Source organism: Netta rufina (assembly GCF_964035555.1).
Source record: "Netta rufina genome assembly, chromosome: 22".
Classification (NCBI taxonomy): Eukaryota; Metazoa; Chordata; class Aves; order Anseriformes; family Anatidae; genus Netta; species Netta rufina.
In genome coordinates, this window is record NC_140146.1 from 7,671,480 (window position 1) to 7,698,049 (window position 26,570).

General features: G+C 52.0%; 1 protein-coding gene across 2 annotated transcripts in view; it reads left to right on the plus strand.

The window, feature by feature from the left end:
• Positions 1 to 19,057, plus strand: part of NPHP4 (nephrocystin 4) — a 31,583-nt gene extending 12,526 nt beyond the window's left edge. For both annotated transcript variants that reach the window (XM_084300048.1, XM_084300049.1), the window contains 20 exons: positions 317 to 499; positions 1,365 to 1,494; positions 4,702 to 4,748; positions 5,794 to 6,062; positions 6,205 to 6,396; positions 7,037 to 7,224; positions 8,397 to 8,557; positions 9,161 to 9,341; positions 11,195 to 11,323; positions 11,429 to 11,628; positions 11,704 to 11,930; positions 12,138 to 12,327; positions 12,613 to 12,693; positions 12,798 to 12,954; positions 13,353 to 13,438; positions 14,413 to 14,498; positions 14,927 to 15,098; positions 16,550 to 16,729; positions 18,186 to 18,329; positions 18,583 to 19,057. In XM_084300048.1, the coding sequence (XP_084156174.1) occupies positions 317 to 499; positions 1,365 to 1,494; positions 4,702 to 4,748; positions 5,794 to 6,062; positions 6,205 to 6,396; positions 7,037 to 7,224; positions 8,397 to 8,557; positions 9,161 to 9,341; positions 11,195 to 11,323; positions 11,429 to 11,628; positions 11,704 to 11,930; positions 12,138 to 12,327; positions 12,613 to 12,693; positions 12,798 to 12,954; positions 13,353 to 13,438; positions 14,413 to 14,498; positions 14,927 to 15,098; positions 16,550 to 16,729; positions 18,186 to 18,329; positions 18,583 to 18,723 (3,144 nt within the window). In that variant the 3' untranslated portion in view covers positions 18,724 to 19,057. The remainder of the gene's footprint in view (positions 1 to 316; positions 500 to 1,364; positions 1,495 to 4,701; positions 4,749 to 5,793; positions 6,063 to 6,204; positions 6,397 to 7,036; positions 7,225 to 8,396; positions 8,558 to 9,160; positions 9,342 to 11,194; positions 11,324 to 11,428; positions 11,629 to 11,703; positions 11,931 to 12,137; positions 12,328 to 12,612; positions 12,694 to 12,797; positions 12,955 to 13,352; positions 13,439 to 14,412; positions 14,499 to 14,926; positions 15,099 to 16,549; positions 16,730 to 18,185; positions 18,330 to 18,582) is intronic.
• The last annotated feature ends 7,513 nt before the right edge of the window (positions 19,058 to 26,570 follow it).

Consider the following 26,570-nt stretch of genomic DNA (forward strand, 5'->3'; position numbering starts at 1 on the left):
GTAGAGGTATAGTCCTTTGTGTAATTTTGTAAAGGGATAAGGTACAATTACCTCGAGTGTGATTGCCTAGCATTCTGCAAGCGTAGCGTGCAGGGAAGGGAATCGTTTCAGTGATATGCTTGTTAAGCTGGGAAAGAGCAGACAAAAACAAAAGGTACTCAAGGAGGAGGAACGGCGCAATAATTACAGCGAGGAAGCAGGATTCAGACCTGCGTGCAGCTCTGGCCACAGTTCTGCTTAACCTTGAAGGGGTGAAGCTGTTTAGAAAGGTCCTGTTCCTGCCTGTTTTTGACCCGTGTCCCCGTGTGTCCTGCAGGCTGAGGCTGGCAGTGCCCTAGGCCCGGCGGCCGACATGCACGCGGTGCGGTGGGCGCTCTGGAGCCCCTTCCTGGGCACCGATTCCTCCCCGGTGGTGCTGCCCCTGCGTGGTGGTGCCCGCCGTAGCCCTGGCCAGGCCTTGGTCTTCAGGGCCCCCGCCGACAGCGAGAGCTCCGAGGAGGTAAGGGATGCTGCTCCGGGGAGGCAAGGGACCCTGCTGCCTCTTCCTCTGCACCCCAAATGCCCTTCAACACCCCAGTGGCTTTCCCGGACAGGCTGTCCATTACTAGAACCCTTTCAAGTGCCTGGGTGATGGGGAAGCTTTTTGCAAGTCTGAGTGAATAGAGTCATGCGAAAAGGAAGATAACAGCCCTCTGCCCCTTCCCTGTGCACATGAATACTTGTATATGCTGCGCTCGGTGTCAAGCATTTTAGAGGCTGTGAGCACGCGGCGGAGCTGGTCAGCACACTTTATTTACTGTGACGCTTCTGGGAGGCCTCTGTGACTTGAACTGTTTTATTCTGGGCGAAGTACACGCAAATGAAAAGAGGAAGGCCTTGCTCCAACGTGTTTATGGCTTATCAGTAAAAGCGAGTTACTGCTCAGGTTGAGACCGTGCAGGGGAGAGTCACAGAGATGCATCCAGAACTCTGTTAGTGTTAAACCGCCCTGATTGCTCTCTGCCACAGACAGATGGGTGCCTACACAGCCTGCTCTGTTGAAGATTGGGTTATTCATGTATGGGGGAAAGGAGCAGCACCTGTGTCTGTGCTGCAGTGTGCTTTTAAGTAGCTGGTGGCTCTGTGTGCCTGTTCTTCACTCAGAGGAATCTGATACCTGGAGTGGCTGCAGGCAGTTTGCAGATGTCGGTGTGCTTCTGCAAGGGCACGGGTGTCTGGGGAGCTCACAAACTGCTGGATGTGCCTGCACCTTGCACCATGGCTTTTCTGGCAGCAGGGGAAGGGAATGGGGTCTGCTTTCAGAGGTAGGAGTGAGTATGTACACAGCACACCTTCTCTAAAAGTATTTAACTTCAAATTTTCAGGTGAAGCAAGTTGCCTCTGGTACTGTCCAATTCCATGTTTCCACCGATTCAGAAGAAAATCTTGCAACTTCAACAGATACGTCAAGTAAAGCCAGGAAAGAGTCAGAGAAGCCTCCTACACCATCTCTGAGTGAGTGTTTTCCATGTTGGTGACATTTAAAATATAGAGTGTAGCACTGGTATCTGATCAAGAGAAAAAACAAACTTCACGTGACTCCCAGTGAGCTAGTTTATGAATTACTGTAGTGAATGGAGTTTACATTGGTTTGGTTTCAGTTCTCACTTCTCCTTTTTACCTTCTAAAGTTTACCTGTGATGTTGGAACAGGGCCATGTGCAGGAATTGCACTAATTTGCAGCATGCCACCAAACCGCCCCCATTTTTGTTCTCTCTGACAACATTTGGGCTTCGGCGCTGAACCACCAAAAACTCCTGGAAGGGCCTCGCAGCCTCACCAGCAATGCGCTGCTCCCTGCCAACACTGTTACTTATCTCTTTGAAATCATAATCCCTCCAGATGGTTGAGGACAGAAGAGGTGTCAATTATAGGCTGAGTAATAAATAATCTCGTTGAGCTGCAGTTCCTAGAGCGTGACAGCAACACACGTTTAATCAGCACACACCTCTAACGCGAGGGGTTCTGTGCCAGTGTTGAGCTGGGAAAAACCAGGCTCTGTGTGTGTGTGCATATATATAGTACGGGAGTGCCAGATGGTGGGGTTCTCAGCACTGATCTATGTCTCTTGGAGATAGAAAGAAAATTTCCTTTGCTTTGGGAATGGAGTTTGGTCAGTACCCAGTGCTCTTGGAGACCCGCTCCGGTTCATGCTGCTTTGTTTCTCTCAGCTCTCCCCTTTCATGATCAGTGGGAAGAAACCCATAGGTCTGCTTTAATCTGTGTTTTCCCCCCCACACACACAACGTAGGACTGGGATCCAAGTAGGTCTGTACAAGTTTTCTTATTTGTCCATTCTGGAGCAATTTGATGTTCCCCTGTGCACTCTGCTGAGGAGGATGCTCCTCTTCCACGGAAAGCCTCTCAGCTCCCTTGTTTTTAATCTTTTTCAATTTATCTATGGATGTGCAAACCAGATTGCTCTCAACTTAACTGCCTGTTTAAACATCAATATGTGAGTTTATTACCTTATTAATGGGGTGTTGTTACTGCAGTCTATAGGACCGTTTGTGCTTGAGGGACTGCCAGAGAAGTCATCTGTTAGTAAATGTTGTGCTGTACAGACAAGTGCCAGTTTTAACCGTGTGCTTGCCTGCTCAAGCAGCCAGGCTGTGTCAAATGACTGAGGGGTTCCCTCTGAATATTTCATGAGCTCGCAGGGCTCCTCGGTGAGCCTAGCAAGGCTGCAGCTGCCAGACAGGGTGGAGCACTCTGGCTGCGGGTCAGGGATGCAGTTGGCGTGGGAGCTGCGTGGTCGGTCCCGCACTCGGCTCCGGAGCTGCGTCGCCTCCACGAGATGGCAGTGGCACCATGGGTTTGCCGCAGGAAGTCCCTGACCCACATCCAGCTTCAGGCTTGCTGCCTCTGGGGCTGTCTCTGCTAGTTTAACGGGTTTTAAAGCAGAGATCTTCGAGGGTAAAATTAAGAGGTTTAGCTCCTGGTGTTGGAGTTCGCCGGGATACACTGGATTAGGCTGCCATCGACATTGCTCTGAGGCTGTTCTTTCCCTGATGTTGCTTGAAAGATCTCTCTTGAATGCATCTCAGCTGGTATCAGTCAATTCAGTGAACTGCAGCGTGGTGAAAAGAGAATCCTGGCAGAATGTGGTCTGACAGTGACCCTCTGTGCCCATGCATGGGGCTGGAGATGCTGGGCTGCCCGGACACGTGAGAGCAGCATGCTTGGGGCATCCTGAACGCACTCCCCCTTCTCTGGGGATGGCCCCAGCTCCCCTCTGGCAGTGGCTGCATTTTCAAGGAACCATTCTTGATCCTGGTTTCCCCACCAAAAGGAAATGGCTTTGGAGGCTGGTTATGTGGTCAAGTGGCAGAGATGTTGAATGGAAGCTGGTGGCTGTGTGCTCTGACAAGGACCCTGGGCATGCAGCTGGCACGCAGCCCTTTGTCCTGCGGCATGCCCAGAGGTGCATTTGTAAGGTTTGGCGTGGGAGTTGTGACCCCACGGCCACTGCTCCTTTACTCCCCTCTGCTGGTTGCCTCTGCTCTGCAGGTTAATTCGGCAGCAGCACTGTTAGGTGCTCGGCAGCTCCTGGGACAGGTAGCTTGCTGTGATCAGAGCTGGCGCTTGCTTTTACCCATTTAGGACACTCACAGCAGTTTTTAAGTTCACAGCTACACTTAAGGAGACCTGTGAGGCCACGTCCTTTCTCGTGACAGCTGCTGGGATGAGTGGTGCTGCCAGCAGCCCCCAGCACCGGTCCTGGAGCCGTGCAGTGAGCCCAGCAGCTCCCCAGGAGGCCACGACACCCTGGCAGCTTCTGTGGGTGTTTTTTTCCCCTGGGATGGGATGGAGCAGGAGGTTTGTCCTGTAGCATTTACAGGACAGGGTGCAAGCAGCTTAACAGTGCGTGGGGCTAAGTCTGTGGTCGAACAGATGGGCTGGAAAACCTTCTGCTGTACTGACAGCTCCAGTGCCCCTCGTACTTCTGCGCACAGTTGCTTTAACAACAGCTAAAGTCATTGTAATTGAGGGAAAACATTATTTTTGACAGAAGGGGAACAGGGCAATTTCCGTTGGACAATAGTCAGAATGAAATAGCTGGAATATATGTGGTCGAGAAAGCAAAATAAAGTCCCAGCATCGCCAGAAAACATCTGTGTTCCTTGTCTGCTGTAAAGGATTTGCCGCTTACTGGAACAGCGAGTTCAGCCGTGCCAGCAAGCGAGCAGACCAGCCAAATATAAACACAGTAAAACTCATACTGTTTCAGGGCATGAATGTACGAACAGATGAAAGTAGTGACAAGAAATAATGGAGGAGCTATGAAAACCTTAAGTATCCTAAAAACTTTCACGTCTCATTAAGCAATCCACTTAGCCAGTGCCACATGGCTTTAAGGGAAACTGCAGCACTGTCTAGAGATGGAGGAGCTGCGTTTTACAGCAGGAAAACTCTCCCTGGCAGATTTAGCCTAATTCCCAGCAAAATAACCGATGAATCTGGAGATGTGCTACATGTTCCCGCCCCAGGTAGCGCTCTCATTGGAAAAAATAAGTCAAGCAGGGGGCTGAGAGGCAGCAGGCCACCTTGCTGAGCTGGTTCCATCTCTGAAAAATAGACCGTGGTGAGGGCAGGGCTGGATGCGGGTGCAGCAGACTCGGGCTGGGGGTGATGGCTTCATCTCCTTGTGCCTCTCCGCAGGTTCGCCCTCCTTGCTGCGCCCGGCGACCTCCCCACGGGGACCAGGGGTAAGTAAGTGCTGCCCTGGGGGCTGTGATCAGAAGGTGGGACACGTTGTGGGGTGGGGAGCCCAGGGGCACAGCCCCCTGGGTGGCTCCTCTGAGCTGTGCAAACCACCTCTGCACAAGGTGCCGGAGCAGGGGAATTTTAAAATACATACTCCTAGTTTTCTGGGTTTTAATAATTTCTTACTGGTAATGCTAACAAAGATTGTTACCTTGGCATTTTGTTTTGGGGAGATTTTCTTCCCTTAAAGCCTTGGTGTGTGAGCCCTGCTGGGTGTTGTGCCTTGCCTGTGTGGCTGCGTTGCCGAGCTGTGTGGGCACGGGCAGCAACCAGCGGCACTTCCACATCACGTAATGTGGTCCAATTGCTGAGATCATGCTCAAAGTCCCATTAACTGCTCATTTTCAGGGCTGCCAGGGCCAAGAAGCACCAAAAATGCAGCTAAAATCCACTTTCACAGAGGGAACAAAACAATTTCTGCATATAATTTCCTGGGCAGAATTTTCTGAGCTGTTTTCACTCCCCAGTCACACCCCAAATACCTTTTTAAGGGCTGGTCTGGTTTTTGACAAGCCAGATTTGCTGGGCAGTATTGTCCACGGTAGGTTCTGACAATGATTTCTTCATGGAGAGCTATCAGGATTTAAGATGAGCTATAAATACTGAAACCTCTGGTTTTTGTATCTCAATGCAGGCATCAGTGCCCACAAATATTTTTGATGAAATGAAATGCTTCATAGGACCGCATTGAACTCTTTGATCTTTCTACTGCATTTTCTTATTCCTCCCTTTGCGAGAGAAAGCAGAGCACAGCAGCTGAAGCAGAAAGCAGAGGTGTGAACCCACAGGCAGCCAAGCTGTGCCGCTTCTCAGCGGAGCGGAGATGCTGCTGAGCCAAATCTCAAAGCAAACAGCATTTGAACTGCACGGGCTGCTTGAAAATAAGTGCCTTCTGGCCCACCTAGCCCGTGGAGACTTCATGCAGCGTCGTGGTGTGTTTTCCCTGGATGGTGCCAGCGTGTTCACAGTATCCTTTTTCCTTTCCAGTTGTCTCTCTCTGAGCTCTCGGCCTCGCCGCGGAGCAGCAGCGCCCCGGTGCCACGGCCCCGTGGGACACCACGGGACACCCGCACGCTCAGAGCCCCCGACACTGCTCGTTCCGAGCCTGCTGTGCCCTGGCACGTGGCTGGGATCACGCACCTGGAGGCTGACCTGCACCCTGGATCCCCGGAGCCCTCTGGCAGTGAGCAGCTGCGGGAGCTGCCCTTCACGCCCGCCCAGCCACCCATCGCGGCCGTGGGGCTGCCGGCAGGCAGGTGGGGCTCTGGTGGTGCTGGGGGGTGATGCCGTGGTGGGGCTGAGCAGCCTCTCTGGGCACTGCAGTGTGCTGAGCGTGCCGAGGGAGAAGCCTGGGTTGGGGCATCATGACCGCAGAACTCAGCCCTGTTTCTCTGCCAGTTCCAGCACCGTGCTCTCCCGTGCCTCCCTGGCCCTCCTGCATGCCTCTGGCTTTCCAGAAATCCTGGACTGCAACAAGGAGCCTGTGGAGATTGCAGAGCCCCTGGACTTCACGAGCTTCAGTCCTCAGCTGGAGGAAGCCGATGCTCTGCAGAGCAATGAAATAATCCTGCAGTTCCTTGCTTTCAGTAGGTAAGATGCCGAGCCTTTGTGGTGTGGTCTGCGGGTGGATTTGAGGTGCCTTTCAGGAGAGAATCCCTTCCCAAAATTGTCCACGAGCTGCTTTCAGGCTTGAGCAGGAGAAGCCCTTGTCAATGTGCTGCTTCTCCCAATGCCTGCCATGGAAGCACAGCCCTGGAGTGCTTTAAAATGACATTATTGTTCTTTTAAGACACTCTTCAAACATTCCGATTTTTTTTGTTGTATACATTAGCCACAGCGTGACACAAAACCAGTTAATGCAGGATTTCTGCTTAAATGCATATTACATTGAGAAGCCGAGTTTGGAAAGCCTTTCTGTGAGGGTGGCTTTATCTTGCCAAGGCGCTGCTCGCAGCTCTTCTATAGATGGCAGCGCGCTGTGCAAAGGTAAAATGCTACTTGTGCTTGGCTCTTCCATCACAGCATATGGTAGAAGACAGCTGGAATTATGAAGCTTTTGGAAAGCAAAGGCAAACCATATGCCCGCTGTCTTCAAAGAAGTCCAAATACTTTTGATAATACTGATCTTCTCTTGTTCTCCTTCTTGGTGGGTGACAAATGCACGAGAAGCTTATGATCGGGGGAAGCGCTGCGTAACGGGCCAGCCAAACCCACTCTTCTCTTGCTCAAGGGCTCCTCAGGATGGAGTGGAAGGGACGTGGCCCAGGACCGTGTTCCTCACCTTCCAGTTCTACCATTTCCCACCGGTCACCACACCACGTCTGCAGCTGGTTGACATGGACAGCGAGAAGGCAGCCAGGGCAGCCGCACCGCCTCAGCTCCTCGTCCAGATCAACAAAGATGGCACTCCACGCACTGGTGAGGTCTGGTCCTGATGTGTTTTAGCATCCTCACGTGGCCTTTCCTCTTCAGGACTGAACAGGAGGTGTGTGAGAGGGTGGAAGGAGGAGCGGGAGGAAGATTGCACTGTTGAGGTGAAAGGGTTGCTCGTGTAGTTAAAAGGCAGCGTATTTGGGCACAAGATAGTGGGCACAAGGTAATGAGGGTTTTCATGCACTCCATGCACAGATTCAGAGCTGAGCTGGGCACATGTAAGCTGCCCAGAAGCATGTGATGCTCGTGTCAGGAGATGACGTGCCTGGTTTAAAGGCCTATGCATGATTACAAAGCACTGAATTCTCATCGTTCATTAAGCCTTGCCCAGGGGCTTGAAAGTACATCAGTCCTGAAGTCTTAGTGCTGTTTCACACGGTCCTTCGCAGTGTTCATCAGTAAACTTGTGTGTGCATGGGCTATGTTACGTTACTGTGCAAGGAATAGCCACCTGGGAGGTTTAAACATTTACTGGTTCAAGTGGCATTTTTGTCAATCAGATTTAGGCTTGCCTCCAGGCCAAGGGAATGGACTGATATCTGCTTTAGTAGCAAACCTCTATTAGTTTATGTGGCACATAATTAAAAATGTTCGAAATGTCAAACCGTGAAGTAAAACATCAATAAGTATTGGTGACATGATTCAGACATCTAGACTGCTGACTCCAGCTGTAGTTAAGTGCATTTAAAAAGATATGCAACACATTAAAACGAAGTGCCTGGCATAATCTAATCTGATTCTCGGAGCAGAATGCTTTCTTTTCTTTCTTTTTGTGTCTCATTAAATTCTGGTCCCAAGGGACACCGAGCAGTTTCAGTTGATAAAGCTCCTTCTCCATCTGGAGTTATTAATGGTAATGAGAGAGGGCTGTACAGACTGAGCATTTCTGTGCAGGGGGTCATTCCGAGGGTGAACCTGGTTACTAATTTGACTGATGGGTATATTAAGTTGAAAGTGCACTGCACGGGAGAGGAGGGGTCTGGGTGCTGAGGCTGGGTGATGTGGGTCCTGTTTCTGTTGCTCGAGGCATGGGGCTCCTGGATTTCCCTGCTCCCCGTGACAGTGAGCTTGTGAGCAGGCAGGGCTCCCTAGTCCCGGCTCATGCAGACACAGCCCTCCTGGATTTATTTTTTATCACCGTGATCAATTTCTTGCAGGAGCTCCGGGACTGCAGCTGAAGTACATGGTGGATCCTGCGTTCCTGAAGCCTGGGGAACAGCGCTGGTTTGTGCGCTACCTGGCTGACCACAGCCTTCAGATTGACGTCTGGGATGGAGACTCTTTGCTTCTTGTTGGGTCTGCCGCAGTTAAATTGAAGGTATGGAGCCTTTTTTTTGTTGAGCCTTAATGACTGCTAACAGTGAAGGAGAATTCCTGCTTAGAATGCAAGATTTTTAAGGGAAAGCCTGACTTTTTCTGTCCTGTGTAGAGATGCTGTTAGATTACCCTGGAGTCTTTAGTAATCAAATTTTTATCAGCCACTCTGTTTAACTGAGACTGATGTCAATCTGACAAGCCTGTAATCACAGGATTTGTCATCTTATCCTTGAAAGCGATGGCGAAGCATTAACTTTCTTCCCTGGAACTTCTGCAGTATGCTAGGGCTTACTGGATAAAAAAATTAAAGCAGACCTAGGAAATGCAGAAACATCTTTATCCAGATCTTTTAATCTCTCAGATCTGAGTTGCCCTAGTAACTAGTTACCCTAATGCCTAGCTGTTATCCTTTGGGGAGCAGCTGCAATGGAACAGTTCCACCTGTGGCAGCCTGTGAAGGAAAAGCATCCACTGCTGTGAGCAGGAGAGGGGCCCCTTGTGCCAGGGCTTCCAGCAGACCTGGGAGCAAGGCAGCATCTCTCAGTGCTCTGACTGGGGGCCACAGGGGTGGGTGCTGCCCTGTCCTTGCTTTTTTCTTCCCCAGCCCCTGCTGCGCCAGGGCCGGCCGGCCGTCAGGACCCTCCACGAGCTGGAGGTGGCAACCACAGAGTACGAGCAGGATGCAGTGACAGCAGGCAGGGATGCGCTGTGGCATGGAGCAATGCGGCCCGTGGACGTCCGTGTGGCAGTGAGGGGTCACCTCCACCTCTGCCTGGCCAACGTGGGTAAGAGCACTGCCTGGCATCCCTCTGAGCCCCTTCCTGGCTGTGCTGACAGGGCGTGATGCCTCGCTGGAGCACGTGGCTCTGTACTGGTTTTGAAGTCCAGCAGTCGGTAGCAGAACTGAGCCAGAAGCCACCGTGGTGGCTTTTGCTTTGGTCTCTGATGCTGCCGGTGGTAATGTGCAGGGGTCTCTCTGCATGAGCAGGCAGCTCGGGGATGGAGCAGCTGCAGACCTGCAGCTGGGGGATTTAGGGTGGAGGTCACCTCTTGGTGGTCTTTAAGCTGCTTCTGACCCCATGATCTTAGAACCTCGACATGGTGCAGCTCTGGCAGTGCGAAGCAGCAGGCATTTGGCTCAAAGTCTGGCTGTGGGCCTCCCTTTGTTTTTTTTTTCTCCCAGATTTTGCCTGTGACTGGGGAAGGCAAAATCTGGATGTGCCCTGGTAGAGCTCTGACTTGGTGCTGGAGGCAGCTCCTGGAGCCACAGCTCCATCCCTCCGTGTGGGCTTGGGGGATTCTCAGTGGTGCAGGTGCTGTGATGCTCCTTGCTGTCTGACCCAGGGCAAGGCAGCTCTCAGGCTGATGGAATGGAAACGGTCATGCACAGATGGGTGCTAGCAAATAGCACGGAGGAGCAGGCAGCACGCGTGAAGCTGTCCCCGTCAGAAAACTGAGCTTGTAAAGACATTATTCTTCCCAGAATGTACTGGGTACTTTTTTATATTTAATTCACCGTCCTATAAATGTGCAGTGACTCCAGGTTTTAAACTCTTATCTTCAGAAGAAAGATTAGCTCCATTATAAGATATCTTAAATTGTCATTTTCATACTTTGCCTGCAAAAGGACGATAAGCTCCTGGGAAGGAGAATCTGAGATCCACAACCCGAAGAGAGGTTTAACTCAAACCTGGCAAAAAAAAAGGGAGAACAAAACCACACTGTTCCAGGACAAAAGCTGTCCTTTGATTTCTCTGCTCCCCTCCCCCCTTTTTTTTCCAAATTTATTTTCAAATTCAGAACAATGTTAGTAGGTTTCCGAGAGTTATTTATAAAACTTGGGCTAAGGCAGAGCTGTTTTGTGAATGCAGTGGTGTTGATTGAGCTGTTTGGAGAAGCAGCATTTGGCCACGGAGCAGTGTTTCTCATTGAAGCCTTCAGCTGAGGTGCCTATCTTGCGCTGAGCATATTTCAGGTGGCAATGTCACTTTGAAATCAGAATCCGTTGCAGAACAGGAATGCAGAATAATTGCAATTGGTGCTCTGAGCCCTGTCACACAGGTCAGTGCTGCGCCTTCTGGCCACCTGCTGGGGCTGCAAAAACTCAGGTACTTCTGCTGAAACTTCACAAAATACAGATTGAAATCGGGGCTGGGTACGGAGGTCAGCGGTAAATCAGTCACGATGTCCCCATTGCTTTCTAGTAGGAAGCGGCTCTGTCACTTACAGAAAGATATATGGAGTGCAATAGCAATAGGATTCCAGAGGGATCATCATAAAATGCAGAGAGCATTGTAAGCAACAAGATATTTGCTTCTGCCTTTTTTGTAAATTGTCTACAGAGATCTGCAGTGGGGATAACTTTTTCTAGTGGATTTTATGACAATTTAAGAAATTTATGACAATATAAGGAAAAAGAAGTCTGTGCTGACTGCTTTCTTTCCACGTTGGCCTGAGCTTGCTGTGAGCTTTCTTTGGCAATAGCGATGACCTGAGGGGGATGCTTGTGGGGACAGGGCAGGCTTCAACATCACCTTGTGCAAGGAAAGCCCTGCTGCAGGTGGCTGGGCATGGAGCAGGTCCGTGTGGAGGTGTTGCACTCAGGGACAGGGCTCACCCTGCTGTCTGTCTGTGGCAGGCCACCCCTGTGAAGAGACCCCAAGGATCCCGAGGCGCCCATCACCATCGCGTGCCCGCCTGGTGCCCTCTCTGGACAGCGTCGGCAGCCTGCAGGGTGGCAGCTTGCTCTCCCTGCACGCCCGCAGCGGTGAGTCCTGCTGGGGTGGCACAGCCCGGGCTGGGCTGGTGGGTGCAGCGCGGGGACACTTCACCCCCTCAGTGCCACACGGTGACCCAAGCGCTCTCCCTGCAGGTCCAAGGGTGTCGCGGGCACGCAGGCTGGCCGAGGTGGATGGCGAGCTGGCGGCCACGCTCTGTCGCCGCCGGCCAGAGGCCAGCCCGGGCTCCCCACGTACCCCCCAAGAGGCTGCAGACGTCCGGCGGCGCAAGCTGCGGCGCATGGCACTGGTGCGGCAGCAGGAGGAGGCCAGTGGGAGCACACCCCAGCGTATGGTGAGGGCAGGGGCTGTGGGGTGCCCTGCAGAGTCCATGGTGGCTCCGGGCTCACTGTCCCCTTCCTCCCCGCAGGGCCGGCACGAGCAGCGCCTGCAGCACTTGCGGGACCTGCAGGTGATCGATGCCTACCGGGAGCGCACCAAGAGTGAGAGCATCACCCAGATGCTGAGCCAGGCCATCACTGCCACGCACACTGTCTATGCCGTGCTGGGGACGGCTGAGTTCTTCGAGTTTGCTCTGAAGAACCCCTACAGTGTCCAGCACACGGTGACGATCGAGGTTGACCACCCCGAGCTCAGGTAGGGGACAAAAGCCATCCTCCTGTGTATACTCACTGTACCTGAGCTGCGATCTGTCCCCGCTGGCTGGGGGCCTCTTCTCAAGCTGGGGGCCCTCCCCAGTTTGGTGCAGATTCCCCTCCTGCCACACTTATGGAGCAGAGGGATGAGGGGGTGGTACCCACCCCATCCAGCTCTCACTGACAGCTCTGCCTCTCGCTCCTCCAGTGTCATACTGGACCCGAGGGAGTGGCGGCACTTCAAGGAGCTGACTAAGGCAGCTACACCGCTGGAGGAGGACATGTTCCACCTTCGTGATGACCTTAGGCCCCAGGTCTACCTGCGTCCCAAGGAGACTGTCCACATCCCGTTCAGATACCAGACGTTCTCGGCAGAGCCGGCTGTCGCAGCGGTGCCGGTATGCTGGGGGCTGTGCTGAGCTCAAAACCACTGCGTGTCCAGAGAGCAGAGCGAAGGGAGGCTCCCTCCTCCTCTCTGCAGGGCTAACCATCGTGCCAGCCTGCTGCTTTTACCCCCATTTTGTGCTGTTTCCAGTAGGAAGCAGAGAATTTTATCCTTAATCATTCCCCTCTGCTTTATTTTCTTACATAGTGCAGGCCTGCTCTGGCCACGTGGTAGAATTGCCAAGGAAATATTGGTTACGTGTAGTGGGGCTTCATCCAAACTGCCCTGTGTCCTGCAGGGGCCGGCGGGGTTGAGCTCCGGGGACGATGCAGCCACCACCTCCTGGCAGCCTGGGGCCCTGCAGACGAAGCACATCCAGGTGGGAAGCAGGGGAAGTTTGGGGTGTGGGGAGCTGCGGAGGTTTGGTGCTGAGCCCTCGGAGGTGTTTCCTTGCCTGCTGCTGAGCTGCTTCTCCCTCGGCAGGTCGCTTTCCGTGTCAGCGGGGGGAAGCCCATCGCGCTGCTGCGGGTGAAGGTGGAACCCCGTCCCCACGTGGTGGATCAGACCTTCAGGTTCTACCACCCCGAGCTCACCTTCCTGAAGAAGACCATCCGGCTGCCGCCCTGGCACACGCTGCCAGGTGACGCCTGTCCTGCTGGGGGAACCGGGCTTGGAGCCTTTGTGGGAGAAGGGAATTAACCCAATTAGTGAGCAGTCATTAATATGGAGGGCTGTGTTATCAGGAGGCCTTCCTGGAAGTGCGGGTGGCATCCAAGAGTAGATTTCCACCATCAGAGACAGCTTCTCTGCTTCCTTATGTCTTCAAGGCCTTTTGTGATTTTGTTTTGTGGCCTTGGGCTCCCCTGCTTGGTTTTTATCCATCTGCTTCTGTTGATTTATGCTTTGTTGAACCAGCGCGACCCGGTAGTTCTCTGGTAGCCTAACATAAGGGATTCTAGTTTACAGCTGCGTGATAGAGTAAAACATAAACAGAGAAAATGCTAAATATTGTTTCATCTGTGTCTTTGTCCTTCGCAGGAGCTCCGGCAGGGATGCCGGGTGGGGAGCCGGAGATGTATGTTCGCTGCAGTGACCCTAACATAATTTGTGAAACCAAAAATATGGTACGAGTTACACTTAGACATCAGTTTGTCTTCTGTATCCTTCTGCCGTGGTTTGTTGTTTTAATCAGCAGAGAAATGCCTTGCACCCATGGCAGCGTTTCGATTTATCAGTCTATAGTAATGAAATACTGGCAGTGATTAAGCTGGAATTGCCCTTTATTCCCAATTAAAATGAGCTGCATTGTTTTTGCAGCTGAAGCCTAATGTTGTACCTTATCACATCATGCAGCAGCCTGTACTAGCTTGTCCTTTTGAGGAAATACTAAACAATTCAAAACGCTGGTGAAAAGCAGCCTTCTGTCAAGGTGCTAGCTAGACATTTTCCCCTTTACCTGGGAGCATCCACGCCTGCTGGCAGACACAAGGTGCACTAGCAGCGTGTCTGTGTGTGGGCAGCGAAGCTGCTGTCCAGCGTTGGGCCATGTTTTCCTCTTCCTTCCTTCATTATTCTTTGGCTCAAGCCCTAGAAGTTCTTGACCCAGAACTCACACTGTTTCTCCCAAGCGCTGCTTTTGTTTTTGCAGTTTCTAGCAAAGGTTTGAAGTTTGCAGGGCTTTCTTTTCTGTTGGTTGAGGTAGAAATGAAAAAATAAATGTGCGCGTATAAATGCAGATGGTAATGGAGGGTAGTTGCTAATTGCTGGTGCAGGGATATGTTTGTGTAGTAATTGGATTATGGCTTGTTAGAAAACTTGGGGAAAATTTGCCAAAATTTGATTACAGGTGCAGACCTGGAATGCAATAGTCATTTGTATCCTCTTTTGTAATTAAAAATACTGGAAGAGCTCAACCAAGCTGGATAATAACTTAATAACATAGGTTTTAACTAGATCCTGAAAGCATCTGCTTTTGTAAGTGGGTTGGTAGTGTTTTTTTTTTTTTTTTCCATTAATGGAAAGGAAACCCTGGAGTCCTCATTAGCTGGTTTGATCTCCAGGTTAACTATTCTAACGATGCTCTGATTTCTGCATGCAGGGTCCCGGGGAACCACAGGACGTCTTCTTAAAAGTAGCTGGAGGACCAAGCCCGCAGATCAAAAAATTCTTTGTTGCTATTTATACGTAAGTATAAACCCAAAAAGGCAGAAGGAAACCCAGAGCACTTGGCAGAGCAGGAGGGGTGTTTGTGCAGAGTTTTTCCTGCCCACTGGTTCCCAGGCCCAACTTGCTCCCCTGACCAGCCGACAGCTGGGCAGGAGGCATCCCGAAATACTTGTTTGCTGTTTATGGTTTTAATCTTTTTCTCTAAACAAGCTGTCTCCCATGGCTAGACCACTTGTGTGCGAGCTAATTCATTATCTCCGCATTAAACATTAGCGTTGCACTAGCTTTAGGAACGGGTTAAGACCAAAATTCTTCTGAAGACGCTTGCCCAGCGTTGGGTGCTGGCCTGGGGGTAATGACGCTTGTCCTTGCAGAACCCTTTTGTGTTCAGTCCCATTGTTTTGTTGCCCCCACCTCTGAGCCCTGGTCCGGTGTCGTCGCTGCAGGGACGCCTGGCTGGCCACACCGCTGCGCATCTGGCAGTTCTACCTGCACTCCCTGCAGCGCCTGGATGTCAGCTGCACCGCCGGGCAGCTCGCCCGCCTCGCCCTGCCTCTGCGTGGCACACGGGCACTCCGCAAGGTGAAGGCGTTCTCCTCGCATCCCCACGAGCTGAAGGTAACCCGGCTGCTGCCCTGGGCGCCGTGCCGTGGGGGCAAGGCTTCTTGTCGGGGCTGAGGGGCTGTGAAATCCCGCACGGCTCTGAGGGGCTGTGTGGACTTGGCTGAGAGTCCCGGTGAAATAACCTCTCGGAAATGAGATGCATCCCGTTTAGAAATATGAACAATTTCCTGCCAGAGAGTATTGGTGATAATTACCTTTTGATTAAAGCCGTCATGTGTAGGATCATTGGTACAAAGCCCCAGAGGGCAAATTATCTGCATTAATTGAGACTATCTGAAGACTAATAATTTCTTTAGAATTCATTTAGTTATAATTGAAAATGTGAATAATAAAAGGAACAAAAACTCCATTACTGTCCCATAAACAAAAGAAACTATCTCGACTCCTGAAGTCTGAAAAAAGGAATGACCCTGTAGAGCTGGGAGGGAGTTTATTCACCATAAGCATTTCTTTTCTTCTTTCATGATTTAGAAATCTGCTACTAGCCTAAGAAGTGTCACTTGCTTTAATATGTCAGTCTTTTTGCTGTCTCAGGCAGGAAGCTCCAGCAATGAGCACAGCCTGTCCTTCCCTCTGAGCAAGCCAGGCAGTTTGCTAATGCATACTGTATGGATAGCTCTCGCAGAAAAGTTTTTTAAGCAGTGGTAGGATTTTTACAAAGACTGGCTATAAAAGGATGAGTATAACCCCAGGACCCTTGGCAGGCTTTCACTTCCTCCCTTTCAAAGGGAGGAATGCATCAGAAACGTCCTGGTACGTAACATGCAGGAAAAACAATCCCTGAGGTCGGGGACTGCCTGTGCCCCGTGTCATGCTGGCACTGCCTGCTGGCCATGCTGACGGCAGCACGTTTGGTCCTGCAGCAACATCCCAAAGCAAGCCGTGAGGGTGAGAGAAGGTCCAGCTGCTGGAACAATCACTTAACACCCATCTGAATGAGAGAAGTGCAGGTTGGTGTTGGCACAGAGACTGTAACGCAGCCAGTCCCAGTTTATTAGTGTAGGTGGGATTAAACATTTGTGTCAGAGGTGCGCTTTTTAAAAGTGTAATCAGATCTAATTTGTATTCCCAACTGGATGTTAGGGAGGTGCAGATCTGCTCCCAGTTGTTGCTTGCCAAGGGATGACAGCCTGTTTTTCTAAAATGTTCCTGTGATGATCTGCATCCAAGTTTGTCTTAATTTATTCCTCTGCTACCTCTCAGCCAGGGGGTTTCCAAGGATGCTGGAGATAGCTGTGAGCAAAGCAGCCCTGATGCCATCTCCTCTCATCTAGGGCAACCTCTATTTTATTTTTTATGACACAGAGCATTCTGAACCTGAGGTCTGAGGTGCTGGTGGGACCTTCTGATCATTCCTCTTGTGAGTGACAGACAGAGGGCCGCTGCCAGCCCAAACAGATGCTTGGCCACTGAACTCTGCTGCTGCTGGTGTTTGTTTTGTGCAGGTGGATCCCGAAGGAGTGTTTGTTCTGCCCCCGAACGGCGTCCTGGACCTGTATGTCGGCGTGAGGCCTCGGAGGGCTGGCAGCAGGTTCATCTACCTCAACCTGGTGGATGTGGAGTACCACCAGCTGGTGTCCTCCTGGCTGGTCTGCGTCTCCTGCAGGCAGCCTCTCATTTCTAAGGTATGGCAACTATTGCAATGAGCCCAGCTGGACTGGAGGTCTCCATCCTGCCAGTCATCTGGGGCTGTCTGTACCTTCTTACTTTATTTACAACTATTTTTTTTGGTACTTGTCAGCCTGGCCTCTGTTTTCTTCCTCCTTGTGTAAGAAAGGGCGTATGCCAGGTGCTGGGAAGCAGTCCTGTGCTGTTATTGATCTCTGGATGAGTGCTTGGTCTTCTTGCAGACACTTCCATTATTTTGATCTGTCATGGGCAAGGATCATAAAGCCATTTTTTCTTTAAGAATTACTGACAGATTAGAGATTAACTGTCTTCTGAGTTACTCCTAAAGCAGTATTGCAGAGTAACTCTGGAGCACTTGTCTTTACCTGCCAGAATTGCAAGAACGTGGTATTTCTGAACCCAGGCAAGAAGCACTGACCTCTGGTAGAGCCAGAGGAGTGACTGTGATGAAGAGGATTTCCTTTTCTGTATGAACTCTACCCATTCTTCCTGTTACTATTTCTATCTCCCCATTTCACTAAGGCACTGGAGCACACGTTTAGCCCTCCAGTGCTTGAATAATCTCACTGAAGACCATCATAAAATATCTGTCAGACTGTTTTGAAGGTAATTCCATGCTGAGGAATGTCAACTCTGAAGTATACCCAGTTGTGAAATTAAAGTTACAGCATGCTGCTTTCTATTAGCACTGTGCTGGCTTAGGACTTTGCTCAAAGATAGAAAATTAGATTTCCTAGTTAATGTGTTCATTTAAAAAATGTTTTCCTGGAACACTCTGTACTGGGGGAAGTTAAGATCAGCATTTAAACTGATGCTGTGCTGCCCCTGATGAGTGCCAGCCCCTCTCCCTGTGCTCTGTCATGTTATCAGTATTAACACTGGCTATCCCTGTGGAAATAAATTAATTAGTTGGAGAATTAGTTGGCCAGTTGCAGCTGCTCCCCTGGCCCTTTGTCACTCAGTCTCATAATTATTTCGGCACATGTGGTGATGCAAACTGCAACTCGAAGAGGATGCTTTCACTCGGAGCTTGTTCCATTTCTTCCTGATGGTGGAGATCAAATGTTACATGGAGAAGGGGAGAGGAAGAGAGGACGCAGGGCAGTGTGTCCCGCCGGGGTCCCTGTGTTGGCAGCTCTGTCCAGGTGCCGCTGCAGACGTCCTTGGAGCAGGGTGATGCTGGCTGTGGCCCTGCTGTGCCCACCTAGGCTGGGCAGCCCCAGCTCTGTCCCTCCATGAACAAAGCAGCCTGGCCTGGGTGCTGGGTAGCTCCTGTGGGAGCCTGGCAAAGTGTTCCAGGACCCCGTGCCTACGTCCTGCTTTGTTTCATGCTCCAAGAACCAAAATCAGGAGAAGTCATTCTTTGTGTTCTGCTCCTGAGATCCTGCTTGGATCTTCTCTTGTGGTTCGTGGTGCTGACCCCTCTGCGTGTCCTGTTGTGTGCTCCTGCAGGCGTTTGAGATAACGCTCCCCGCGGGCGGCGGGAAGGGCTCCAACAAGCGCATCACCTACACCAACCCCTACCCCACGCGGAGGGTGTACTTCCTGGGCACCAGCCGCCCCGACCTGCTGCAGTTCAAGGAGGACTCGTTTGAGGTACCCACCTGCTGCGTCCCCTCCTGTGAAACCCCTGGAAAATGTCCCCTCCTGTGCCGGGGCAGCCGCAGGGCTCGCTGGTGGAGGACGCAGAGGAAGGGGCACAGGGGAGGGGGCCTGCTTGGGCCAGCCCTGAGGGCTGGGGCTGGCTGCGTGGTGTTTGTGTGGTTCTGCTGACGTGGTGGGGATGGGCACATCGAGGAGGCAGTGCTCAGGCTGCCCTCCCTCCCTTCTCCCCCGTGCTGTCCTGCAGGTTGCTGGCGGGGAGGTGTACACCATCGGCTTGCGGTTCGCCCCGAGCCAGAGCACAGGTGAGGAGGAGATCCTGATCCACATCAACGACCACGAAGACAAGAACGAGGAAACCTTCTGTGTGAAGGTTGTGTACCAGTGAGGCCGGGCAGGGCGCTACTGCAGCAACTTCCATGGCATCTGCCGCACTGATCTGTCTCATCCGTGCCTCCTCCGGTTCTGGATCCTCCCCAGCTGCATTGTCTGCAAATGGGCCGTGTGCTGGACTCCTCGGTGAGCCCAGCCCTGTTCAGGCGAGGATCCCACACTCCTGGTTCTCACCTCCCCACGGGTGAGCCGTGAGGTCTCACTTGCCTTATGGTGAGCGCCGGTGGTAGTCCTGGCTGCCCTCCTCAAAAGGGGGGGATGAATGTTTTTGCTACTGCGTTTCACAACTGCAGAAGAATGTCTTTATTTTCATTAAGCATTATATATTTCAGGTGTTTGATATTTTTTTTAACTTAAAGTTTGCATATTTGAGTGCAGAATATTTTTAAAGTATTTTTTACTGTGCACTGAACTTTGTACAAATGATTTTCTAGAGTTTTAAATACTTTTTACTGGTTCTAGATCAATTAAACTTGCTGCACAGACCTGACAGTGTTGTGGCATTTCCTTCTGCTGGAGGTTGAAACCCTTCCAGTCCCTGTCCAGTAGCTGCTGATGCGAGCACCGGGCTTGCCTTGCACCGCTGGCTGCACCTCGGGGAGGGCTCAGGATCCCCTGTCTGCCCCCCGCTGCCCCCACAGTGCTGGTGCCAGCCCCTGCAGCACGCCTGGGTCAGGGCTGAGCCTTCAGCAGCGGGGTGAGAGGGGCTGAGGGGCAGCCGAGGGCTCCCTGCTGCAGGAGCACGCTGTACCCAGACGTGTGAGTCCTGGCAATTATGGGAAAATAACACATGCGCCGGCACAGCTCGGGCTGAGGAATGATGGCTCTCTCCCAATATGTTTTAATCTTGTTTGCTAGGTACTTAAAAGCTCCCACTATTCCTCACTAGTTTATACTGCATTTATTTCTGTTAAGTCATAGTCATTAGTACTCAGAAAACATCCAGCACTACCTAATTTTCTGATCACTCCATTTTCGTTAATGGATTAGAAGGAAATGGCTGAAACGCATCCTGCTGATTGTGAGTCTGGCAGGATTTTAATTTATTGGCCCCTTTTTACAGCACTGACTTGTGTTTGGCCTTGACATATAACTATTGGAAATCCACAGCAAGTTTTACTGAGAAGATTCATTATAGTCACTCTGTGGAAGAAAAAAGAGGCGAGAACAAAGGCAGATGAGCAAGGGAGAAGGGAGAGGTCTCAAGTGGGGGTGGCTGGGGCCTCCAGGCTGCTGCCCTGTGATCTTCCACCATAAACATCTCAGTACCTTGCTCATTTTGCAGAAATAAATTTCCTCAGCCAGATGTGACGTGGTTGTTGAATACTTCAGTTAGATCATGCTGCTGGGAGCAGAAGGTACTCGAGCACGAAACTGGAGTGGTACGGGGGCTTGGGCTGGGACCCGCTCGTGTTCCAGCACAGCCATAGAAGACAGCCTGTGAAATCCCAAACAAAAACCCCGCAGGATAGCTGACTGGCTTTTGAGTTCATTTTTGGGTGTCTTGTGATTTCTAGCGAAGGATCAGTGATACAGTATTTTGCTATTTACTTTCCTGGCAGTTATCCGGGAGGTTTTCAGTATCTGGCACACCTGCCCCGTCTGCAAATTCTGGATAAGCATGTGTTTGCTGCAGGGCAGGCTCACGTTGCAGCTTAAATCCCTGTTTGATGAAGGCTTTGCCTGTTGCATTTTCACCAGCTGTTCATGGCCAGCTACCAACGTCCTCCCTTCGTGTCCTGGCTGCTGGTGGCTGGCAGGAGCCTCACGGGTGCCCGCTGACCCGGAGAGATTTATGTGCACGTGGCAGCCGTGTGGCCGTCCTTACGGGGTACGAGGCTGATGAATTGGTAGCCCCAATTAAGTCATGTGCTGAGTTACTCTGCCTCCCTAGGACTGATCGGAAATGACAGCTAATATTTTAAACATTATTACACTGTCTACAGTACAGAGAGGCCCCTAAGTTGGGTTATTAAAGTAGATTAGGTGAATAATTTTCATTACGCTTTCATATAATAATATTTCTTAAGGATTATGAATGAGTCGGTGCTTTATCCTTGGCTGCTGCAGACAGGGAAGCTCCGTAGGTGCATTAAGCACCGCACGTTTATAGCGGTGAGTGAATTATTTGCTGGGAGGAAGGCGAGTGCCGACGCAGGGATTTGAGCTAAACTGGCGGCTCAGCAGTCACACGGTGATGGACTGCGAGCGGGCGCCGCGCTCTGCAGCTCTCGCTGGCAGATGTCATTAAGATCCCAGGGGCAGCGTTAGGACCAGAGGTGTGGGCAGGGCTGCACAGCCGTCTGTCTGTCTGTCTGTCCATCCGTCCGTCTGGCTCACGTGCTGCTGGGCACGCCGCATCTCGCTGCTTTTACGCAGCCTTTTAGCCAGGGTGCTAATTTATCCCGAGCTGATGGGCAGGTATTAATCCGAGCAGGGTGTTTTCCCAGAGGCCGGGCAGCACGCTGGTAGCCGTCCCTCTGACTGTTCAAGGAGCCCACTTGCCCACAGAGCGAGAAATCATCCCTCGTTAGGGGCAGGCGGGTACGTCGGGAGCCGCTGCGCAGAGCGGCGTGCCCGCGGTGACGAGCCCGGCCCGCGCTGCCTCCCGTCCAGCCTGGATTAATGCTGATGGCTTTGGTGCAGATGACGGAGCGGTAATGAGATTACTGAATTATTTACACTCCCTTCTATCTTTAGCAGCACGGCTTAAAGGTGAGCGGGGAGAGCAGCGGGGCTGGCGTGGTTCCAGCTCTGCCCCGCAAAGCGAGGGTCTGGGCCCCCTGGGGAAGTAACGGGGTGCACGCGGGGTAGAAAAGGAGCAGGAAGGAAAGGGAAGGGGCTGAGAGGGGCAGGCGGTGACCCCAGGCGTGGTGCCCCCCTGGTGGGGTGCTGTGGTGCAAGTCAGTACGTGCGGCGGTGGTTCCCTCACCCTGACTGCTTCCCTGCAGTAACTGTAAAGGCTTTGGGTTGTCTGGAGGTAATTTGGCACTGTCAGAGCATCCCCTTAATAGCGATGAGATGGAAGCCCTCAGATAGCTTTTTTTCTTTTTTTCTTTTTTTTTTTTTTTTTCCCAGCCCAGATCCAGGATGCCTTGCAGAGCTTTGGGGTTTCTTTGGGGTTTCCTGCTGCCCTGCACGCCCAGTAAGGGGATGCAGATGAAAACCAAGCTCCCCTTTCCAGCCCAGGATGCATTTCTTAGGGCAAGTGAAGCATCATAAATCTTTGCAGGACTTTAATGTACCCTGCTGTTGCTGCCTATCAGTTTGCTCTCACTACATTAGCTTTAATTAAGCAATGCACTTTCTCTGAACTTAAACCTGGGCCCAACTGCCTGGCAGGTTTCATTTCAGGGCATCAAAGTGGGGCAGTCCCAGGGCTGGTGCCACAGAGACCCTCCCTCGGGCCCTGAGGAGGCCGAGAGCCTCGGCTGAGGCTGCAGGAGGAGGAGGAGGAGTGCTCAGCACCCGCTGCGGGCGCCTGTGCTCTCTGGGGCAATGGCAGGGGAGGAACGATTGTGCTGCTTTTGTTCGTGCTTGCTAATGAAGTTGTCCCCGTTAATGACAATAAACTCATATCACCGTGTGCTTAACATGCAACTTGTTATTCTCTTCCTATTTCATTCATGTCAGGGAGAAAATTGGATTTCAGTAATGACATAATTAATTCACCCTAAAAATCTCGGCTCGCATCTCATCACTGAGACACGCAGGGAAGGAACGATTGGGAAATGCTTCCTCGGTCCTCACTCCTGTGACCGCTGTGCCCTCTCCAGGGCATGCAGGAGCTCACCGGGGGACCCGAGCATCACTGCCTTTGTCTCAGCTGCTGGGACCTGGGCAGGCTCAGTTGGGTGAGGAGCATCTCCAGAAAAAGACCTCATGCACCCGTGCCTCGGCGTTTTGGCACTGCAGCATCTATTAAATGGGTCTCATGGCATGCTTGGCTCAGCAGGCTGCTGCCCTCCCTGCTCCCAGTCAGGGCGTGTGGTGGGACCAGTGGTGAATCAAAATGCTAACGGGCTGAGGCTTTGCGAGGCCTTTCCACGTACCGTGCAGGGGACAAGATGCTCAGAGGAACCTTGTCAACCGCTGCCTCTTCCTGCTGCTCCCTCGGTGCTTTGTTGCAGCCAGTCCTCGCACAGCGCTGACGCTTCTTGAGGAATGTAAATTGGAGGCTCCGGAGTGGCTCTTTAATTGAGCTAATTTTATAGGGGTCACGGAAAGGTTGCCGAATTGACTAGAGGTGAAAGAAGGAACTCTCTGAATCTCTGCCAGGTGCTTAATCCAGCCTTTGAAGGCTTCGCATGTCTCATTTTGATTCTGCTTATGCTCTCCCTGTGTGGCTGCGTCCTGGCTGGGTGCTTAGAAAACACTGAAGCATCCAGTACAGGACAGGAAGGCGCTGGGCAAACCCTTCCCATAAAATACTGAAATGTCTGGGAAACATGGGGAAGAGAGCGGCTTCAGTGGGAGAAGAGAGCTTGCAGGGACAGCCGCTGGTGTGAGGTTTCTTCTTGCTGCGAGGCCGCTTCTGAGGACGGGGGTGGCAGCAGCGCTGCGGTGACGTGCTGGTGATGCATCAACAGCAGCTCGTGGCGGCCCGAACCCTTCAAATGTCTCTGTGGTGTAGGAGCGGGGCTGCCAGAAATCCCATTCAGATGATTGTATGCAGGCAATGTCACGTTTAGATCTAATTCCATTTTTTTTTCATCAGCAGCATCTCTTCAAGTGTGGAAAGGCGCTGTTAATTATTTACATGCGGCTCATGTTTCTGCCTCTCTGCATTTCTTGTGGCCACCAAGATCTGGAAAAAAAGTGCAGAAAAGAAGGAACTATCTGAAGTCCAATAAAAGGCAGAATAAAGAGGACAATCCTACACAACATTCCCCTTCCCTCATCTTTTGCAGGCGGTTTGCCATTCCTGAGAAAGTTTGATGGAAAACTCATCAAAATTCACTTGCTTACCTAGATGGGACTTAGCTGCACCACACTGCTGAGATGCTTGAACTTTACTTATCACCCAGAGCAAATAATCCATCAGGGACTATCTTTGGAACCCAAAATGTTGGCCTCTGGCACACCAACAAGAAAAATCTCTGCTTGCACCCAGCTGGCTCCTGGTGCTGGGGCTGCACTCGTTCCCATTCCGGTAGCATTGAGTGTTCCACTGGGCACCTCTCCCTGACCTGTGCCACCCACACCATGTTAAAAATAAAAATCTCGCTTGTGCCTAGCGCTCCTGTGAGCTGTAATTAATCACTGTGTGGACTAGCAGCGAGGCAGTGACCTTGGATTGCCTCTCTCAAGTGCAGTGGAGGAATTTCCCTCCCCACATCCTCTAGAGCATGGATGCGCAGCCCATGCTCGGTGTGTTTTTGTTCAACGTGCCACGTGCGCAATGTGTTCGCAGGAGCAGGGCTGCTGAACGCTGCCTGTGGTGCTCACCGCAGCTCCCTTCACATCCCGGGCTCTGGGGGAAGCTGCAGCAGCACGGCCACAAGGGCAGCATGAGCCTGTGCCAGGCTCGTGCTGCTCAGGTGCAAGCAGGGAACGCTCCAGGTGTTGGCAGGAAAAGCACCAAGGAGCTCTGGCTTTTAAGATAAGGAGCCAGGAGTGGTGTGATTACCTCCCATCAGGTTAGAAGATAAAAACAGCATTTTCTCTGCCAAGGCAGCTGAAGGCATCTGGGCTCTCCAATCAAGCTGCCCTAGGGAGCTGCTCTTGGCCTCAGGTGGGTGCGGGCGGCCCCAGGGTGCTGGGGACGTGCTCGGCAGTGGGTCGGGGTTGCTGCTCCTGGAGGCTGCTCACTCCCAGCCCAGCTCATCTGCATTTCACCAAGAAAGTCTCCTGGCATTTCCTGGCCCTGTTTTCACCCTTCAGCCCGGCGCAGAGGGTTTTAGTGAAATTGCTCCTGATTGCTCCTGCTCTGGAGTGAGGAGAGAATCAGCTCCGGCGTGCCCTGTGCTCGGCACCATGACTGCTCCTGCAAGGTAACAGTGTGGTTTGGCTGGGTGAGGGGCTCTGCCGTCTCCGATCAATAGGTTTAAATTAAGTTTCAAGTCGTTGGGGTGGAAGTTATGAAAGTCAAGAAATTGCTCAAAAAACCGTGAGTCAGCTGGAGCCCTCTCCCCACTGGTCTCCAATGTGGGGAGCTGAGGCTGCGGCACCAGAGTCCCCCACGCAGCTTTCAAGCGTCCAGCCCTGCTGCTAATTACCTTGTCCAAAAGCTCCCAAGTCATTAAGTGCATCACTTCCAAAAAATCCTTAATTACTGGAGGAGCACACGTAGGGCAGGCTGTGTCAGGCAGCCATCCCATAATATTAATTCCCTTGGCGCTACACATCACGCCAAGTTCTAAGATCCTTTGACCATAAGGACACCTAATCGCCCTTTTACTCAGCCCATCTCTGTCCCCTGCTGGGTCACCCTGCAGGCCCTGAGAGGCACTGAGCTGTTTGCCACGCTGCAGTGGGGAAAGGAGAGTGCTGGGCTTGAAACAGCGGGAGCTGCACGCTTGGTCTTGGGGGAAAATAAAGGGAAAAAATCAGATATACCATTAAAAACCAAAGCTGAGCAGAAACTTCCCATGAGAAAGCTTTTAGCACCTTCCCAGGAGTGTTACAGGTGATGTTTGCATGAAGAAGGGCCCTGTTCCCTGCAGATATCCTGCAGGAGGAGGAGGCTGGGAAGAGGCTGAGCGCTGCCCGCAGCGGGGGGCTGTGGAGAGGGTGGGTGGGTGGTGGGGGGCATCCGAGCACCCCTCAGGCTGGAAACAGGCAGCGAGAGCCCCGGCTCTGGGCTGGTTCTGCCCCAGCCCAAACTTTAAAAAAAAATGCATTATTTTCCCCTTTATGGGGCTGAACTGGAGACTGCTTGAGAAAACCCGAATTGAACAAAAGATCACCGTAATATTTGCTGGGAGCTTGCCAGTGTTGTAATAAGACATTACTGGGTATCTTTATTAGTTAAAATGGGTATTTAGCTTCTCTGCCAAATTGAAAGATGATAGACTTGTTTGAAAATGGCACTGCAACATCAAGCAAACGTCCTCCAATCTGCTAACAAGCTTTCTCCGGGTGTAGGGCAGCCGCTCACGTCGCCTGCAGCCGCGGGAAGCGTGGGGGCGGCCGGGGGGGTCCCTGGGTCCTGTGTGCCAGGCAGGTGGGGAGGGCATGGGGGAGCCTTCCTCTGCCTGTGCCCTCATCCTCCCCTCTGCTGCCAGCACCCCTCCGATGTGCTGCTCCTGGCAGGGAGGTGCATTTGCCAGATTTGTGGCCGGGTTCTTGTGGGGGGGCAGAGGGGAGAGGCACAAAGCGCAGCGGCACCTGCGTCGCTTCGGGTGCTGTTGTGGTGTCACCGGCTGCTGCGCAGCACGCTTCACGGAGCACTGCAGGCGATGACATCCCGAGACATAATTTCATTATCAATTAATCGATGACACATGGAGGGACAGTGACATGATGAATTTATTGCGATACGGTCTCTGCTCCGGGTGCTGAGTGCAGCCGGCAGGGCTGCCAAAGCCCTGGGATGACCGGCGTGCTGATGGCACGCTGTGCAGAAACGCCACTTCACCAGCTCCATAAACCCCTGCCAATGCCCCGAGAAGCCTGGCAGGGCTGGAAGAGGGATGCAGAGAAGTCTGGGCTGTCCAAGCAACTCGGTGCATGCACCCACAGCCCTTGGTGTCTCTTCTATGGCAGTGATGCTCCTGCCACAGCACAGTGGATGGCAGAAGCTGTCCCTGGAAATCAGCAGGTGGTGAGCTGCTGGCATCAGTATTTAAGGGAATAGTGCAAGAACTTTAAGACTTGGAGAGAAATCTGCAAGAGCAACTC